Source organism: Cetorhinus maximus, chromosome 8 (assembly GCF_964194155.1).
Source record: "Cetorhinus maximus chromosome 8, sCetMax3.hap1.1, whole genome shotgun sequence".
Lineage (NCBI taxonomy): Eukaryota > Metazoa > Chordata > Chondrichthyes > Lamniformes > Cetorhinidae > Cetorhinus > Cetorhinus maximus.
The window spans coordinates 41,089,487-41,110,260 of NC_135886.1; the positions used below are offsets into that span (position 1 = coordinate 41,089,487).

General features: G+C 41.7%; 1 protein-coding gene across 2 annotated transcripts in view; it reads right to left on the bottom strand.

Moving 5' to 3' along the window:
* Window positions 1–605: 605 nt before the first annotated feature.
* The window catches only part of LOC144683570 (tetraspanin-18B-like), a 136,129-nt gene continuing 115,960 nt past the window's right edge, over window positions 606–20,774 (bottom strand). For both annotated transcript variants that reach the window (XM_078546716.1, XM_078546717.1), the window contains 7 exons: window positions 17,672–17,772; window positions 17,127–17,321; window positions 13,766–13,840; window positions 13,574–13,672; window positions 10,762–10,935; window positions 9,936–10,019; window positions 606–3,285 (listed from right to left, as the gene is read on the bottom strand). In XM_078546716.1, coding sequence (XP_078402842.1) covers window positions 3,238–3,285; window positions 9,936–10,019; window positions 10,762–10,935; window positions 13,574–13,672; window positions 13,766–13,840; window positions 17,127–17,321; window positions 17,672–17,731 — 735 coding nt within the window. In that variant the 5' untranslated portion in view covers window positions 17,732–17,772 and the 3' untranslated portion in view covers window positions 606–3,237. The remainder of the gene's footprint in view (window positions 3,286–9,935; window positions 10,020–10,761; window positions 10,936–13,573; window positions 13,673–13,765; window positions 13,841–17,126; window positions 17,322–17,671; window positions 17,773–20,774) is intronic.

Consider the following 20,774-nt stretch of genomic DNA (forward strand, 5'->3'; position numbering starts at 1 on the left):
GATAACTCTGAGTGCAAACACAAAGTTCTGCTTTCACCAAATCCAATTCCTATTGCATGAATTCCAGTCACACTGGACAGCTTCAATAAATACGAGTACTAATAAACTGAGGGATCATTTCTTTTTTAGGTCAATTATACTACACAGTTTGTGTTGCCCAAAGCAGTTGTGCTTGAAGTTGCCCAAATCAAGTTCAGAGATTTCAGCATGGCTTTGACTCCATGCCAATTGCAGTATAGCCAAGCCCAGGAACTTTTTTTAACCAGCTGAATGGAAATAAAATGTCATGAGTAACATTACAGTTTAATTGACATTTAGGTGCACTCACAGAGCTCCATATTCCCCCAGGCCAGACAACATTCAGGATCTGTGAAAGAACGGTTAAGAGGATGTGGAAACAGGATGGAATAGGACTGTTTGGCCTCATGGGGGGTGAATGCAGACAGGATTGATTGGGCTGAATCACCATTTCTTATGTTGTAACTTGTATTTGTGGGAACAGAGAACCTTTACAGATTACTTCAGGGCTTGATTCCATCCCCTTTCTTCATGGAAGTTTCTTTGCCTTCCAAAGGCTGCAGAATAATATTACACTATAATATAACTTAAACTTTATCTGTTCACCAGATTTATTGAATAGTAATACAACCAGTGAATTTCAGCAGTAATTTATTTTTACAATTGCTGGTAAATTAGTTAGCATCTGGATAGTAAAGTATAATAGTTTGCAATTGCAGTGTGAAACGGTGATTTAAGTTATTTCCTTGTGTAATTCTTTTCTTAAGATTCCAGATCCACTGATTAAAAACGACAGGCCCGTAAATACATTCAAACCAATAATGAAAACTTAATGAATTAAATAACTGATATTAAAAGAAGTTGTTGATCAGAAACATATTTGAATAAATCACGCAGGATGTTTGTATTTGAATTGAATGATTTTGCTTCTATCTTTGCCAAATACTAGACAAGAACCTAATTTTTACAAGTAATGTGTCAAATTAGGCAGGCACATGATTTATATGAATTCAGCTAGTGGTACCTCTTATGTATCATTGCAGAAGCCACCAGCATGTTAAATCTTAGAGCGAGCTGATTCTTTTATGTTACTGTTCATTCAAAATAGATTGATTACTCTTCTTGTGAAATACTTCCAGATAGCAGTCTGAAATCTGACTTTTCCTAGTTCCAACCTATATCCCCTTATCCTACTGCCACAAGTTAATTTGTGGTTTTTGGGAGTTATACCACGAGTAAGGTAAGTGGGAGAATTTTATAGAAATAATCACATCACAGATAAAAATAAAGGAGGGCAAGACAAAGTCAAAGTGGCTAAATGGTGATGTTAAGAACTAATCAAATTGCAGCAGAAATATTTTAATATGTGCTAGGTAAACAACTGCCACATGAATGAGATGTAATTCTGGCTCAGTTGAGGGCACCAAAATTTGTTGTCAAATTGCCAGTAGATCAATGGAAATGAAGGTCGTGACTGACTTGCAAGGCAAAGGGCCACTACAGGATTCTGCAGGATCAGTTTGGTTTGAGTCCCAAGATATGGCTGAGTTTATAAATTGTTGCTTTGCATTAGTCTCCACTACTGAAGATGATGCTGAGCCAGTGCTGTTACATAGAGACGTTGCTAAAATGTAAAAAGTGGAAGTGAGTGTAGAAATAGTTCTGAAACAACCCAGGCTGCTGACCCCAATGGTATTCACTCTAATGTGCTTGAAAATTTGGGGTTTGTATTGTATGTGTATTGGTTTATTTACTTAACACCTCCAATAGTTCCAATAGACTGGGATGATGTCAATATTTAAAAAGGGCAGTAAGTCAGAATCAAGACATTATAGGTCAAATCAGTGATAGGCAAGTTGCTATATGAGAAAAAAATGCACTGTACAGTCATCTAGCATGTTCTGTAAGTTTGTGAAAGTCCAGTTGATAATCTTGATATCAGATACCCAAGTCTCCTCGCTCTGGTGTGCAGGTCATAAGAAAATACTGGGGTAAGAATTCTAAAAGAACGTTGATGACTTCACTAGAAATAATAATAAGAAAAATTTCACAAACCCCCTCCTGATGTTGACGACAGTGAGCAGTGAAATCCTTAACTCGTTATGGCCCAGTTCTGAATTTTTTTTAGATATTTTTCAAAGTGTTCAATATTTAGAGGGCTTTCCAGCCTTGGGAATATTGCATAATAAATAGTATCAAAATGTATTTAAAAAATATGTTGCCCTCTGCTGCTGCTTTTATATACTCTGCACAAAAGTTATAGTTTCATGTGTGTGCAAACCAATACAACAGAAAGAACCAGTGCGCGACTAAATAATAGAATATCACCCTCCATTAACACTGAAAAATAAATGTCAGTGGAAAACACACAGTTTCCACAGTGTCAGCAAGAAACATACATACAAAGGTTGTTGCTGCTTGTTACTGCCATGATAATGCACTGCCCTGCAGAGTGATGGAGCACAGGATTTTTGGCAAGTTTCTTATCCCAGCAGGCAAGTTTGCTTGAGGAAGTCGCCTAGCTGATTTCCCAATGGGAGGTAGAGGAAGGGTGGGGGTACTGTTGTCTGAGAACTGAAGTGAACAAGGTGACCCATGTAACTCTTGTCTTTTTCACAATCACTTTAAAAGCACAAGATTGGGGAGCTGGTCATCTGTTTGGGGAGAGGGAGAGAGCAGGGGTGAGGAGGGTGGTTGGGGGGGTAATAAGTTGCAAAGTGAAAGGGAATAATAAATTAAAAGGGCAGCTATAAAAAGATGTACACTATAGACTTTCAGCTTTAAGTTCAAAAATACAACTGAGATATTACAAATATTCAATAAGAAGAAATAAGAATATTCATATCACAATCCTTATCTATTACACTGTAATATAATTAGCTCAACATTACATTGGTACCTTACTACACAGCCATTTAATAATGGGCAGTAACACTGTTAAAATGTTAAGTAGCACATTCTTAACACGACTAAAATAAAGATTATAATTATGTGGACAGAATATAAAAATGCTTGGATTGTTCTTTTTCTTCGTTAATGTTTGCTTCATTCCTTTTCAAACCCAATTTCACGTGCTATTTGAACGCAGGCTCAGTAAACCACTGCTGGCTACGCACATCCGCCAGTCATTGTGCAGCATATGTTTCTGCTGTCTGTTTCTTTCTCTCTTTGTTCAATAGTGACTGAGGCATTGTTCCTTCCACCTGACACTGGTCATTGCTAGTTATAAGTCCGGTACACAAAGATAGTGAAAGCCATAGCACCAAGCTGCAAAGGAAAAGTAAACAGGTTATGCTCTACAGATTAACACAAAGTTTTGTCTGAGTTCATAGAATCATAGAATGATACAATACAGAAGGGAGGCCATTTGGCCTATCATGCAGGTGCCAGCTCTTTGAAAAAGCTATTCAATTGGTTCTACTCGCCTGACCTTTCCCCTTAGCCCTGAATTTTTTCTCTTCAAGTACTTATTCAATTCCCTTCTGAAAGTTATTACTGGATCAGGTTACATCACCCTTTCAGGCAATGGATTTCAGATCACAACTCCCTGAAGAAAAATGACCTAATTTCCCCACTGGTTCTGTAGCCAATTACCTTAAATTTATGTCCTCTGCTTCCCGCCTCTTCTGCACTATTGAACATTTCCCACACATTTCTTCCCAGACTGAAAGGGAATGTACAGTTTTTGGTGCATAACAGGAAGTAATAAGGGAAATGGAGAAAAGCATCTTCCATCACGGGATCTAACTGGAGCACAGCAACTCAATCAGATATAGTTGTAGATCTAAATATGAATTGATAACTTTAAATTTCCCAGAGATTATTATGTTTGAGTTTGTTCATAGGCTTTTCCTTCCATTTTTCTCTTTCCAGGGGGTAATTTGATTCTGGCTTTTTATATGTACTGACAGTTTTGCTAATGCTAAATGGATACGATCAGATCAGCTGCCCATCACACATCTCCCGATTGTACTTTCCATCCATGAGCAGACATCCACGGATCCAACATCGCCTGTTTCACACTATTGGCCAAAGCCAAAAGCTATCTCCACGTGTTTGTCCTTTCCCTCCTTCAAAGGTGAACTGCCAACAGGAAAAGCTACTTGAGGCAAACAAGTGCAGCTTTGGAACTGAATGCATACCTGGGTGTAGGTCAGTGGGGGAGTTTAAAGCGTTAATTTTATTCTTGCAACATCTAGTCCAATCTGTAATTATCAGTAATTGGAAAGCACTGTGTAAGTAGGCTAAATTTCTTTCTTTCTTCCAGCCTGAGAGAGCTGAGTAGTTAATTAGTTATCTGGTTTCTCTAGCTCCAGTTCAGTTTAGTTTAAATTCAGGGTTCTTTGGTGCAACTAAAGCAAATGAGTGCAGCTTTGGAACTGAGTGCATACCTGAGAGTTTAGTGAATGGAGGAGGTCAGTGAGGAGGGGAAGGAGGTGTTCCTTTCCTTTTGCATTTTCAACCTTTTTCGCCCTGTAGGAGTTGGTTCTTACTCTACTACAAAGAAAGGAGCTAGCTGTTTAGTGACTATCTTGTAAGTGGTTATGGTCTATTCCAGTCCTAATGTTTAAAATAGTATATGAACTGGTGGTAAAGTTAATAAAGTATATAAAAATGAAAATAAATAAGTAAATAATATAATTAAGTAATCAATCAAAACACATTAAGGATGGCAGGACAGGAGATGTGTCAAGGCTGCAGCATGTGGGAGACCCTGGATGCCAGTGTGATCCAGGGCAAACACATCTGCAGCAAGTATTTGAGTCGAGGAACTTCATCTCAGAGTCATTGAGCTGGAGGCTGAGCTGTAGACACTGTGATCAGGGAGGGCCAAAGTTACCTGGGATGTTTTGTACCAAGAGGCAGTCACACCACTTAGGATAGGCTCCTCTATTTGCTCAATGGTCAGGGACAGGAGGGTGTGACTGTGAATGAGGCAGATAAGGGGACAAGGGTCATGAATGCAGGAGTGTCAGCCTCTGAAATTATCCAATAGGTTTAAGGTTCTCTTAGCTTGTTTGGATGAGAGCAGGGGCTGCAGGGTGGATGAGCAAACTGACCGTGGCACTGTGGTACAAGAAGCCATTCATTGGGGGGAGCAGAAAGGAATGTAGTGGTGATAGGGGATAGTATAGTGAGGAGGATTGACACTGTTCTTACAGCAAAGATTGAGAGTCCAGATGGCTGTGTTACCTGCCCAGTGCCTGGGTTCAGGACATCTGCTCAGGGCTGAAGAGGAACTTGCAGTAAGAGGGGGAGAATCCAGTTGTCGTGGTCCATTTAGGTACCAGCGACATAGGCAGAACTAGGAAAGAGGTTCTGCATAGCGAGTATGAGGAGCTAGTCACTAAATTAAAAAGCAGAACCTCAAAGATAATAATCTGAGTCATGTGCAAATTGGAATATTGTACATAAAATTAGAGCGATGAATACATGGTTCAAAGTCTGCTGTCAGAGAAGTGGATTCCGGTTCATGGGGCACTAGCACCAGTACTGGGGAAAGTACTGCGCCTGTCTACACCTGAATTTTCCTGAGACCAGTCTTCTGGTTAGCCACATCACTAGGGAAGTAGAGAGGGTTTAAAACTATATAGTAGGGGCAAGGGATCAAATTTAGGAAGATGTGGTAAATCAAAGGGTGGAGGAAAGACAAAAGAGAAAGGTATCATTGAGGGAAATGAAAAACGGGCCATGACAGGAAGGGACAGAGTACAGGGAGTACAAATCTAAGAGCAAATTAGCAGATAATGCTAGAGGTTACAAAAATAACAAAAGGGCAAAACTAAAGGCTCTGTATCTGAATGTATGCAGCATTCAAAACAAAACAATGAACTACGAGCGCAAATAGAAATAAATAAATACAATCTGATAGCCCATTACAGAGACATGGTTGCAAGATGACATAGATTGTGACCTGACATTTAGGAAGGACAGGAAGTTAGGAAAAGATGGAGGGGTGACTCTGTTGATTAATGATATTAGAGAGGGATGTCTTAAATTCAGAAAACCAGGGGGTAGAAACTTTTGGGTTGAGATGAGAAAAGGTAAAGGCAAGAGTCATTTGTGGTAGTGGCGCACAGACCCCCTAACAGTAACCATACAGTAGGACAGGGTATGAAGGAAGAAATAATGGCAGCTTGTCAGAAAGGTACGGCAATAATTATGGGGTATTTTAACCTGCATATAGACAGGGAAAATCAGATGGGCAAAGGCAGCTTTGATGAGGAATTCATCAAATGTTTTTGGGATAGTTTCTTAGAACAGCACACCCTGACGTCAACCAGAGAGCAGGATATACTAGACCTGGTATTATGCAACGAGATAGGATTAATTAGTGACCTCATAGTGAAGGTACCGCTAGGTAGCAATCATAAAATTGAATTTTACATTAGTTTGAAGGAGAGAAGAGTGGGTCCAAGACTAATATTTTAAACTTAAGTAAGGGCATTTAAGAGGGCATGGAAGCAGAGTTAGCTAAAGTGAACTGGAGAATTAGTTAAAAGGATAGGTCAATAGAGATGCAGTGGCGGGCATTTTTTAAAATTCATTCATGGAATGTGGGCTTTGCTGGCTGGGCCAGCATTTTTTTGCTCATCCATAGTTGTTCTTGAGAAGGTGGTGATGAGCTGCCTTCTTGAGCCGCTGCAGTCCATGTGGTCTGGGTACACCCACAATGCTGTTAGGGAGGGACTTCCAGTGACAGTGAAGGAACGGTGAAATATTTCCAAGTCAGGATGGTAAGTGACTTGGAGGTGAACTTCTAGGTGGTGGTTTTCCCATCTATCCGCTGCCCTTGTCCTTCTAGTGGTTGTGGGTTTGGAAGAAGCTGTCAAAGGAGCCTTGGTGAATTCCTGCAGTGCATCTTGTAGATGGTACACACTGCTGCTACTGTGCGTCGGTGGTGGAGGGAGTGAATGTTTGTGGATGTGGTGCCAATCAAGCAGGCTGCTTTGTCCTGGATGGTGTCAAGCTTCTTGAGTGTTGTGGGAGCTGCACTCATCCAGGCAAGTGGGGAGTATTCCATCACATTCCTGACTTGTGCCTTGTAGATAGAGGACAGGCTTTGGGGATTCAGGAGGTGGGTTACTCGGCACACGATTCCTAGCCTCTGACCTGCTCTTGTAGACACAGTATTTATATGGCTAATCCAGTTCAGTTTCTGGTCAATGGCAATCCCCAGGATGTTGATAGTGGGGGATTCAGTGATGATGGCTTGTGTTTGTGAAACTGCAACAAGAGTTTGTGTCCTCAGGAGAAGATAGGAGAAAAATTTATATATGTAACTACCAAATTAGTAGCTCAAAGCATTGAATAGATAAGTGCCTAGCACTCAAATTGTTCTACCTAAGTTTTATCCAGTTCTCGGTAGGAGGCTGTGATATTGACTTGCAATATCTAAAGGGTTTAAAACAAACTCAGCAAACTAACACAATACCCTGGACAGTAGAATTCCAAATTTATTTTCTCCAGCTTCAGTTTCGATAAATAGCAGACTTATGCACAAATGCTAGAGTCTTCATTAAGGCCACTTCACACACTCTTGTTAGATCTTACATGGCCTTCTGACACATAACCTTTAATTTTCCTTTATAAACATGTCTCTCTTTTTAATATTAAATCCTATTGTTCCATATGTCTTTGAAACTGTATCTTCCTCATAACATAAAGCTTTAATGTTGCCAATATATTATCAGTAACCTTTGGGAAAAATAAACGCATTCCTTAGCCTTGCTTATCTGCCTACTTGTAAACAAATTAAGATCCCTTCGAAATCCAAATATCCCTTAATTTATCTAAAAATGCAAATTCTCTTTACATCTTACATGCTAAGCCAGCACCCATGTTTACTCATTAGCATGTTAAGCACCTAGTTTCTTTTTGATGATTTAAAATTGCAGTCTACTTGACTACAAATGTAATTAAATCGCGCACAGACAGAGCCAAAAGCTCAACTCACTGTTAAGTAATATGTACCATAGGCTGCATTTTACGGGGAGTGGTTCGGGATGGGGTGCGGATGGCTCACCTCCTTCAGAAGTGTTGCCTTTACCAGATATCAGCATGACATCATTCAAAGGGAAATGTGTCATGTGATTCACTTTTAATTTCACTTTCACTTTGAGCAGAGCACGCACAAGCAGCTCTGATGTCACCAAGCTTTATACCTATGTATAATTGTTCTCATGTGCCGAGTCTTAATAAAAGAACCCATTCAATTCCTTATGAGCGAGTGGTGCCTTGTGTCTTGTACAGTAAATAAGCCCAAGGTATTATATCATTATAATAACACAACAGGAAGGAAAGACAGATGGAAGCTGACTCGCTCCATGCAAGCCAAACTGGCAAACCTAACGCATTGTGGTCATGCTACGTTGCCTGACAGTGGGACTTGCACCTCTCACTGGGGAGGAAGTCCCGCTCTTGGGAGCTGCCAGCCAATTGGATTGCCAGGCAGTTCCAGAAGTCCTGGCAGCACCAAGAGCTCAATAATCGGCTCCGCCGGGGCTGTAACCAGTCCCAAGAGGAAGTCACAATGGATTCCGGAGTGAGATAAGTCCGGGCTGTTGGGTGGGGAGGGTCTGGCCAACTTAGGAAGGAGGGTGGTGGGGGAGGAGGACATGGGGGGTAGGTTCTGGAGAGCAAGCGAGTAGGAAGGAGGGGGTATCACCTTTGGGGGAGTGCCCCTGATGTGCAAAGTGTGCCCCCCTCAGATAAGTATTTGCCCTTATCTCCCTCCCTCTTCCAAACTTTTCCAAAAAAACAGCCTGCCCGCCCCCACCCACCTGCCCATGCCAACCTTGTTATGGTGTGGGCAGTGTATTATCAGGGTCAATTGGCTTGTTAACAGGCCCAATTAACGCTTAAGTATTTTTATAAACATGGTGGGCAGTCTGCTGATTTCAGCGCCCATCCACCTACCATGTTATGGGGATGAGGTGAGGTGTGGGTGGAAAGTGATGGGCTGGGCACCTGTCCTATTTTGGGTGCCCTCCCACCGAAAACATGCCCAGTAGGGCCATGTAAAATCCAGTCCCATATTTGTTCAGACAAAATTGGGAGGAATTTCTCTCCAACACTTTCCTTTCCCTTTGTACAATTACTTGTTTAAAAAAAAATCTTTGTTCAATAAGATCCCCATAAAAAATCTGGCTTAGACATGATGGGCTGAATGGCCTCTTTCTGCACTGTAACTTTCCTATGGTTCTAAGATGGTTACAATGAAACAAACCAGATGAACAGTGATTGCCTTTTGGTTCATTTATACTTTAACTACTAGTCTCAAACTGGTAAGCAGCTACAAGCTTCCAGTCAGGCAATGCTCTATTTATACTGCCTTGCTCAAACCACTACTCTCTGGCCATGCATTTAGACATTTTCACAGATAGTGGGGTAAGAAATGTACAAGTATAGAGAGCCGTAGGAAAGCATTTTTATGCCATAGGGTTGCACAAGAACACCGCGGGTGAAGATTTCCTCAGTTGCCATTTGTGGGAGGTCTTGTGGCGAAGTGGGTAGCACCCCTCCCTCTGGGCCAGAAGCTCTGGGTTTGATTCCCACTTCAAGACGTGATGGCCACAGGAGTTGTGTTCATAATGTGGCCAATCAGTTTGATTATCAGCCTGTAAATCAAATACGCCTGATGGCAGGTAGTAAACAGCGGGAGCGTTTCCTGGTCAGCCATACTGCAGAAGGCAATGGCAAATCACTGCAGTACTTTGCCAGGCATAACCATGGACCAATCCAATGGAAGTCCTTGGTCACCAACACCCTCTTTGGGCATGGTACCTGGAGGAGTAAGATTTGTAAAAAAGTATGCTTACAGTTTCACTACAAGCAACGAACAGAGCAAATCTTCCCCTTTCCTTTTATTTTATGCAGCTTTTCAAAAGTTTTAATTTGCGTAAAGGTGACCTTACCTCAATTAACAGTACAATTATACTGAATGCTCCAACCAGATGGACATAATTCCGAAAATTCTCTGCAATCATTGAGAAACATCCCTGAAACAATAAACATTAATGAATGCCTTACCTACAAATACTCAACACTGCTATAACCTAAAATTTGGTGGGAGTCTTGAATGCCACATGCACTTCCAGTGTATGTTGAGTTGTGATAATCTGGAATGCACTGACTGAAAGAGCACTTGAAGTAGACTCAATAGTAACTTTCATAAAGGAACATGATATGTACTTGAATAAGAAAATATTCAGAATATTTGGAGAAGAGCAGAAGAGTGGGTTTAATTGGATATCTCTTCCAAAGGGTTGGCCCGTGCAGGATGGGCCAAATGGCCTCCTTCTGTTCTGAGACTCAGCTTGGAGTCTCATTGGAAGTGATATAGGGACAGAAAAAGACCATTCAGCCGCTTGTGCCTGTTCCATCGTTCCATTAGATCATGTTTGCATGGGCTGCAGCGATTCAAGAAGCTGGCTCACCACCAGCTCAAGGGCAATTAGGGATGGGCAGCAAATGCAAGTCTTTCCAGTGACACCATATCCAATGAAAGAATAAAATAAATGCCTGATCTGTATCTCAATTCCATATTCCCGCTTTGGTTCAGTAACACCCACGGATCACTGCTTACCTTATTATTACACCTCAAAACTATAAGGGATAAATACACCATATAAATCCTGAAATCTTACTGAGCTACCAAAATGATTTATAACAATCCAGCCAACAGTTGATAAGAATTATTGCCCCTTTACAACAAATACTTCATGTAGATTTCCCACTTACCTTGTTGTTTATGCAGTCAGCATTTCCCTGTAAACATCTGTTCTTGTCTATAAAGACAAGAGCTGTGCTGTTCTTCTTACAACATGCTTCAGGTAGCAACATATTGGGAAAGAGTTCATGGAAAGTGGAATTCTGTCCAAAATCACGAGGCCCAATTACACCACAGCAGGAAAACTGAAATGACAAGTGTCCAGCATTACACCTTTGATGCAAATTGCACTTCATTATGAAAGGTTTATTAAAAGGTAGGGGAAGCAAGCAAGAGAATTATAGAGCGTGTGTCATAGGAAGAAAAACTCCAGCACAGGACTCAATGGACTCAATAGTCTGTTTCTCTGTTTGGCCATGCATTATAGCAGAGCAGGGTCTAATTCTATCATCAGCTGACATCCATGTTTCAGTAGCAGGGCGGGGACAGAGTGGGTCACGGAAGACTAACACTGAATCCACTGGAACAGATTTTGCATTGTAGGCAAGCCATTAAACACTCATTTCACATAACGTACCCAACAGAGGACAACTAAAAAAGAAATAAGGAGGGAGAAGATTAAATATGAGGGTAAACTAGCCAGTAATATAAAAGAAGATTGCAAGAGTTTTTTTAGATATATAAAGAGTAAGAGAGAGGCAAAAGTGGACATTGGGCCGCTGGAAAATGACGCTGGAGAAGTAGTAATGGGGAACAAAGAAATGGCGGAGGAACTGAATAGGTACTTTGCGTCAGTCTTCACAGTGGAAAACACGAGTGACATCCCCAAAGTTCAAGGGAGTCGGGGGGGCAGAGGTGAGTATGGTGGCCATTACCAAGGAAAAGGTGCTAGGAAAACTGAAAGGTCTGAAGGCGGATAAATCACCTGGACCAGATGGATTACACCCCAGAGTTCTGAAGGAGATAGCTGAAGAGATGGTGGAGGCGTCAGTGGTGATCTTTCAGGAATCACTGGAGTCAGGGAGGGTCCCAGAGGACTGGAAAATCGCTAATGTAACCCCCCTGTTTAAGAAGGGAGTGAGGCAAAAGACGGGAAATTACAGGCCGATTAGCCTGACCTCGGTCGTTGGTAAGATTTTAGAGTCCATTATTAAGGATGAGATTTCAGAATACTTGGAAGTGCATGGTAAAATCGGGCAAAGTCAGCATGGTTTCATCAAGGGGAGGTCATGCCTGACAAATCTGTTAGAATTCTTTGAGGAGGTAACAAGTAGGTTAGACAAAGGAGAGCCAATGGATATTATCTACTTGGACTTCCAGAAGGCATTGACAAGGTGCCACACGGGAGACTGCTCAGTAAGATAAGAGCCCATGATGTTAGAGGCAAGGTACTAGCATGGATAGAAGATAGGCTGTCTGGCAGGAGGCAGAGAGTGGGGATAAGGGGGTCCTTCTCAGGATGGCGGCCAGTGACTAGTGGAGTTCCGCAGGGGTCAGTGTTGGGACCACAACTTTTCACTTTATACATTAATGATCTAGATGAAGGAACTGAGGGCATCCTGGCCAAGTTTGCAGATGATACAAAGATAGGTGGAGGGACAGGTAGTATTGAGGAGGCAGGGAGGCTGCAGAAGGATTTGGACAGGTTAGGAGAATGGGCAAAGAAGTGGCAGATGGAATACAACATGGGGAAGTGTGAGGTTATGCACTTTGGTAGGAAGAATAGAGGCATAGAGTATTTTCTAAATGGGGAGAGAATTCAGAATTCTGGAGTGCAAAGGGACTTGAGAGTCCTAGTCCAGGATTCTCTTAAGGTTAACTTGCAGGTTGACACGGTAGTTAGGAAGGCAAATGCAATGTTGGCATTTATTTCGAGAGGACTGGAATATAAAAGCAGGGGTGTGCTGCTGAGACCACATTAAGAATATTGTGAGCAATTTTGGGCCCCGTATCTCAGGAAGGATGTGCTGGCCCAGGAGAGGGTCCAGAGGAGGTTCATGAGAATGATCCCAGGAATGAAAGGCTTAACATATGAGGAACGTTTGAGGACTCTGGGTCTATACTCGATGGAGTTTAGAAGGATAAGGGGGGATCTGATTGAAACTTACAGAATACTGAAAGGCCTGGATAGAGTGGACGTGGGGAAGATGTTTCCATTAGTAGGAGAGACTAGGACCCGAGGGCACAGCCTCAGAGTAAAGGGAAGACCTTTTAGAACAGAGATGAGGAGAAATTTCTTTAGCCGGAGAGTGGTGAATCTATGGAATTCATTGCCACAGAAGGCTGTGGAGGCCTGGTCATTGAGTGTATTTAAGACCGAGATAGATAGGTTCTTGATTGGTAAGGGGATCAAAGGTTACGAGGAGAAGGCGGGAGAATGGGGTTGAGAAACTTATCAGCCATGATTGAATGGCGGAGCAGACTCGATGGGCCAAATGGCCTAATTTCTGCTCCTATGTCTTATGGTCTTATGGTACCCAAGGCGGTATACACTGTGATTATCAACATGGGTGAGCTAACAGGTCAAGTTGGCCTAGATTTAATCCCAGACAATTAGTTGGCCTTGCCTAAGGCAGTCAGTGTGTTAGAACCAGAACTACTGCCCCATAGAAAATGGTTCCTGCTGCAGTGTACTATCCTGTGACCCCACTTAAAGAGCACAAGTGTGGGTGTCAACTGAGGGGGGAAGCAAACTGACTTGTGATGCATCACACGGCCAAAATGCTTGTCGATATTCTCATTTGTGGTGCATTGCACAACCAAGCAGTGTGTTGACGCCCACTTGGGTGAGGCATGAGTTGGCAGCTGACGCTTGTGGAACTATAGGCTTATCTGTGTTTCTGGTTGGAGTGGTGCAGGAAGAGAATTTGTTTTAAAACTTACGTCTATCATAATGGCGTTCCAGGTTTTTGAAAATGCATCTGTAGAATTGTCTCCCTTATACTTCATCTGCAATTCCTTTAAGAAATAATCTTTTCTTATCTAAATATAAATGACAGTTTCCATATTTAGCACAGGATAGTTACTTACATATTGCTGGAAAGTAACAGTTTTATTTCTGGCCATTGTATTTACCTGTTTTCTGAAGACCAGAGCAAGGACAGCTGCAACTAACTCCAGGATGAAAATGATTAGAATCAACAGCAAAAACTGCAAGTAACAGGACACAATCAATTAATCCTCATGTCTTAAACTACTTGCTTGAGTCGCTATGTGGGAAAAAATTCCACAGTTTGCCATTTAGAGCAAAGTCATAAATGTACATAAAAATATGCAATTATGATTTTACTGACACCAGAAATATACAATCTGACATTTTTAACAGGAGACATTGAATCTGATGCACAATTACCAGTTTCTGGGGAACATTTTCCCCCCATTGGGGGGCAAGTGCAGGAGCGGGTGCCAGTGACCAGCCTTCCGATTGGTGCCCCCAGTGCCAATTAAGGCCCGCCCAGTGTGACGTCCGCCAGGAAGCGCTATGCACTCCCTGTGCAGGCAGGGGGGGGGTTCCCTCAGCCAGGAGTGCGCTCTTTCACGCATGCATGCAAAAGAGCGCACAGATCTCCCTGAGGCAAAGTGCCGCCTCAGGGAGATCGGCTCCAATTCAAAAGTTGACAGAAAGGTAATAAAAAAATTTCCCTGGCACGTCCCCACATGTGACACTGTCACATGAGTTGGGACATGTCCATAACTGTTATTTAAACGTTTGATAAACATTTAAAAGCCTTCATGAAACCTCACCCCGCCCGTGGATGAGGTTTCATGCTTTATCCAAGGCCCGCCTGGGCTCCCGGCCTGCCCGCCAACCTTAAGGTTAGACGGGCAGGTCCATCAATCAAGCTAATTAGTTTTTTTAATGACCTTAATAGGCCATTGACAGTTCGGCGGACGCGCAGCCGATTCGACTGTGCGCCCGCCGAACTGAAAGTCTAAATAACACAGGGGTGACATCAGGACGCACGCCCGGTGTACCCGTGTCATTTGACACATCAGCGAGCTGGCCCCGCCCCTCCTCGCCGACTGGAAGAACCTGTTTTTTTTAAAACGATGCCTTCCACAGGCAACTGGCCTTCGATTTTCACAAAGCTGTCAGCTTGTGAGATTCTGAAATTATTTGACGGAAGTTGGAGAAATTCAGTTGTAAACTGACTAACAGTTACCTTGTCACAGCTACCAATTTATTTAAGGGAGGAGTTAAAATCAAATTTGCGAACCTAATCAAATAACAGGTGCAGAGCACAAAGTTTAATTTCTATTCAAAAATGTGCGATTTGACTTGAGTTTGATGGATTTTATAACACTCAAGGAAGGGAGCCTTTTAAAAAAAAATTCTACAATACAGCATGGAATACAGTACTGTGTAAGAGATGCAATAAAAATATGGATGAACTAAAATCACCAGCAGGGGATGCTCACGGCCCACTCTCAATGACAAGCTCTATATTTCTGCTTTGTAAAGTCAAGTCCTCAAATATGTAACTGCATTAGCTGCATATTTTCAAATTACTCAAGTTTGCCAGTTAGTCAAATTCATTAGATAATACTGGACATTGGATGAAGAGTTGGGAGCCATTGAGAGTGCCGCCAAAGAAGAGTAGAAGATGAAGAAAGTGATAAGAAGGGGTAGTTAAACTTTGTTTGAAAGCTTGTTGATTATTCGAGGAAGGAAAAGGGAAGGGAAAGTAGGGTTAGGGAGCTCCACATATTTGAGGTAGCAGGAATGAATGAACTAAGAATAGGAAAGTTGGAATGAGTCTTCATTCTAGGCGGTGATCATGTTTGGGGATGGCAGATTTGCAATTTTGTTTTAAATAGGCATGAAAGAAAAGTTAAGAGGAAAGATTATCCACACTGGTAAACATCAGCGAGTCTCCCCTTTATATGGAGTTTGGAGACGAGATGCTTTTAGCCTGGGAAATCTTACAAAAGCATGGCCGTCCAATGGAATTCTGTAAAGCTAATGTGGCACAATTCTTAAAACCATAGGTTGCAGAGGGCCTATTATTATTTACAAATATGCAAATAAAAGGGTATTCATATAGCACCTGTCACAACCTCAGGACATAATAACATGCTTCACAGTCAATTAAGTATTTTGAAGACACATTTCACTATTGTAAATGTAGGCTGTCACAGTAGTCATTTTGCAAACAACAATAAGATAATGGCCAAATAATCTGGTTTAGTGATATTGGCTAAGGGATAAATATTGGGCAGGACGCCGGAGAGATCTTCAAATAGCATCTTTTACATCAAACTGAGAGGGCAGATGGAAGCTTGGTTTAATCTATCATCCAAAAGGTGGTAGCTCCAAAAGAGCAGTGAAGTGTCAGCCTAGATTATGTGCTCAAATATCAGGAGAGGGGCTCAAATCTACAACCTTATAACCCAGATTGTGCTACCCAATGAACCATTCCCCGGGACCGTGTCAAAACTTAACAGGAATTCCGGATAGTATGACAATATTTACAGGGGTCCCTGAGAGTGTGTTAATATTTTACACCCTTAGAGTCTATGAATACTTATTAGGGGTCCTTAGGGTTTGTCAATACTTTACAGGAAGCCCCTTGGAATGTGTCAACATTTTATAGGGAAGGTTGACAATATTTACTGGGGGTCCCTTGGAGTCTGTCTATAATTTATACAGTTCACTATTTTACAGAAGACCCTAGTTAGTGAAATTTGAAAGCGCAACTTCCAATAATTATCTAACCATCAAAAAGAATCCCTGTACTTTTAGAGATGGACAAGCTTTAAAATCACCATTTGTTTATTCACATCATTTTGTCCTATTGGCTAATGAGCAGACATAATCCATAACATAATTATAATCCTTATGTTAAGAATCTGAATTAAATTTCAACAAAACAATGTTCTTCCATTAAATTTCTGTGTTCTGAGGTAATGAAACATTGGAGATGGGATTTGAAACCAAAGCCAATAGTGAGCCAGTTGATCTCAACAATTTGGCTACTGCTAATAGCCTCAATGCTCCTGGACTAGGAAGGGATGTAGACCAAGAACCTCAGCCATAGGTTCTTGGTCCACATCACCACTCAGTGGGTGCTTGATGGAAAGGTCAAAGAGCTTCAGACAAGGACACCATTGGTTTTGGTTATGATGCTCCAGAGGCCAAACGCTTGCCACTACTCACCGGCTACAAATATGATGAATGACCAGCTGGCCAAGGGATAGGAGGAAAAGGCACCAAAACATAGCAAATCCAGCACCTTCAAAATGTATGAGGAGGTGTTGCACCTGCTGGTGTTATCCTAATAGGGATATAGTATGCATTTGTGCAAGTTATCTCATTGGTTATAAATTTGGGAGTGGGGGCAGGAGAATTAGGGGTCAAATTTTAACCATTCTCACACCTCTGAACATCAATCAAAAATAATCTGAAAGAAAGAAGGTTTCAAGTTGCTGTACGTACAGTCATAAGCAGTTGTTTGCTCTCTCGGATGGCTCCCCAGCAACCTAAGAACCCTAGGAAGAAGAGAATTACCCCGACTGACAGGATGATGTAAGCCCCCGTATAGATCAACGGGTTTGCAGTCACAATGTTCTTGAAGCCATTGGGGTTGGTTGTAACCCAAATGCCAACTCCCAGCAGACAAGTACCCCCTGCCTGTAACAGACCATAGTAAGATTATTACAGAGAGTTGCTGCCTCCTGCATTGAAATTCATCAAGAATCCTGCAATAATCTCCTCAGCTCCTGGATATTATTTCATAACTGTTTTTAAGATAAAGTACCCTTTATCTCATAATACAATTAAGCCACATTCTAGACTTTAATAAAATTATGTGGTATATATTTGATTAAAGTTATTGAATAACAATGCCCGTTGCCATGGACCCAGATTTTAATATTCTTGTAATTACCGATCTCATGAATATTCTCAGAGTTTTCTACCCGAATGCCTGCTTCGTGTAGTCATTCCCATCTGTTCATAAATATGACTAACCAGTTACTTACAAAAATTAAAGTATTGGACAGAAACATGAGGTACTTGATACAGGTCCGAGATTTTTCCATTTGGAATCCAGTCGTTTCAATTGTTTTATACAGCTTTCGGTCTGAAATGACAATTGAAAGAAGGCTGCAGTTTACATGTTGCAATCATTTCATTGCAAATTTAGTTTGGGATAGTGTCTTCACATCAGCCATCGAGTGGCTAAATTACCACCGTAGTAAAAAGACTAAACAACTCTTAACAGTTCAAAAAATGTAGAGCAACTGTCCTTCTTTAATTCATGGATTTTAACACAGTTAGGAACACTAATTATTATACACAGGGCTGATAATGTTACAGTTCAGTTGGTTGGTGGCAAAATTCCATAGAAAACATCACAAAGATGACCATAAGTGAATTTAAAGCCCTTTTTAAAGCCCCATGATCCTGGAATTTTCTTCAATTCTAAAGTACTTCCTAAAACAATCTGAAGCTGGGAAATGGCAACCTCTAATTTTGCTTAATACTCCTGAGACGTAACATTATAAAGTTTGCACTTATTTATTTCTAAAGCTCTCTATTAATAATGTAGATATGATTAGCACTGTAGGTGGAGTCCCAAATGTTTCATTGCCACTCGAAAAAATGACAAAACACAAACTTTCCATAATCAGATTTCTTACCAAACAGATATGAAGGGTAATTTATTTGCCATATTAGGATGATTTGGGGGGAGTGCTTCAAAACATGAACTGAACAGCACAGATTGAATAATAATCAACCTCCTTCATATTGTAACTCTTTCGAGTTATCAACAGATCGCATGTAACTCTTTCGAGTACATTCACAGTTCTTGGTTTCCAGGAGTGGGACATGAACCCACAACCTTCTGATTCAAAGGCAAGGGTGCTATGAACTGAGCCACAGCTGACACCTCCTCCTTCATATTGTAGTTGTAGCAAGACAGTGCATCGCCAAGTGGTTTCAGCTATGACTCACCAAAAGTGAGTTCCTAATCTCAGTCATAATGTGAGCAAAGGCACCTAGCAAGAGGCAAGCTGTCTCCCCAGATGGTGCCAAGAGGATCAGTTATGGACATTAATGCTTTTCTTGACCCCCCCCAAAATTCAGTTCCCTGCCCCCATGCATGATCCTCCTCATCGCTTCACCCTGCTCCCCTTTTAACTTCCCTGGACTGGTTGGGTTCCATGGTGATGTCAAAGCAGGTTTCCCACCCCTGCCTCCCACAAAATGCGAGCAGTTCACCAATGAAACGTCAGTAAGAACCGACCATGGAAATGGCTCAGGCACCAGACTGCTTCCACTGGCTGAGCATTGAGCTTGCTCGGCCCGCCTCCCAAACAGTGAAAGTGCCCATGTGAAAACCAAACCTGGGATTCACATATTAGGCCAGCTTAACATTCCTAATTCCTTTGTCAAGTTGTTTTCTGGAATTTTTCTGGTCTTCCTGATGGTGAGGGCTGAGGAGGCAGTCTCCAGAGGTGATGAGGCCAGATGGAGATGTGAGGGTATGTGAGTGAGAATGGGTGGTGACATCCCTTGAGCTGGCAGTGAGTGAGATGCCAGTGAATGTGTGATGGGCTTGAGTGTGTGAGTTTAGAGTGATGAGATGGTTGCCATACGCTTGCTGCAGGGATGAGATCACTCATCCTCTATCTGCATTGGATGGCCAACCTCTTCTGTGCAGCACTGGCAGTGATCACCACTGCCATCGCTTATCAAGCTGTAGTAGTAAAGTAGCTGCCTCTCCTGCGGCCAGAGCTGGGGTGGAGGACATCACAGCGGGCCTCCACGGCATCCAAAGGGTGCTTGAGGGCTGCAGTCTTCTTGCCTTTCGGGTCATGTCTTCTTTGCTGCAGTCCTGGGCTGGATGCACTGAGTTCGACTGTACTTTAAATTTAGTGCCTGGCGTGATGAAGCAGAGAGGTGACAGACGTGGCGGGCGAATCTGAGACTGCCCACCATTGAAATGACATGTTTCCCGGGAATGAATAAATAATGTGATGGGTTTGCGATGATACGGCATGAAAACCCGCCATCGCAGCCAACGGGTAAAACATCATTTTACCCACCCACTACTGCACTTAGTGCAAATCTGGGACAAATCCACCCTTGGTTTATTCATGAAGGCTTCTCAAATCATACCACCATAGTGTTATAATCACTTGCATCTATCCACTGTCATGTTCTTCTAGGTATAAAACCATGTTTTGAATGGAAATTTTTAATATTTGAAACATTACTCTTAGGTAATATAATAATACATTTCTCTCTGCGAATATAAGTAAAAGGTTGGTGCAACTATAAAATATCGAGTCTTCGTTTTTCACTAAGGCTAAAGTGCTTCTAAAGTGGCTTTAATGTAAATATTTTTCATCCTTAGTGTGGCTGAATTGCAACTATAAAAAGTTTGTGTCATGTTATTACAATAATATGAAGGCACCAATCACTCAAAAGGGTTTGGGTAAACACGCTGGTTCATTTATTTAGACTAGGCACATGAGAACAGATATGCATGGATAGTGTCACGGAACTATAATACGTTTCACAATACTATTGTGGTTTATTGCAAAGTAGGTTTATGGGTGCAAGTGTAGATGGTTCTGTCTGTGTAATTTAATTGAATTTGAGTCAGATAGACTGCAAGCTTGAAATTATCAAAAGAAATTAGGGGTAAAAGGCATTTGAATTTTAATGAGTAAACATGGATGAGGCCTTAGCATGTAGGGCGTGAAGGAAATTTATATTTTTAGATATGTGAATGAGTTGTTTGTGTTTCAAAGGGGTGGGAGGATGTTTACAGCTAACAGGATAAATAGGGCAAGGTTATTATGTTTATTTTTCCAAAAGGTACTGACCATATTGGCAACATGAAAGATTCTTATATTATGGGAAAAGCACATTTCCAAAGACGTATAGAACAATGGAATTTACAAATTAAAGAGAGTGAAACATATATAAAGAAGGAAGGAAGGGGGGCCATATCATAACTAAAAGGAGTGTGTAAAACAGCCTTGGGGAAGCCTCCAGCTATGTTTACAAAAGTCTGTTGTGTCCAGTAACTAAAGTTGGAGAAAAGCCTTTGGAATTCCACTGTCAAATGGG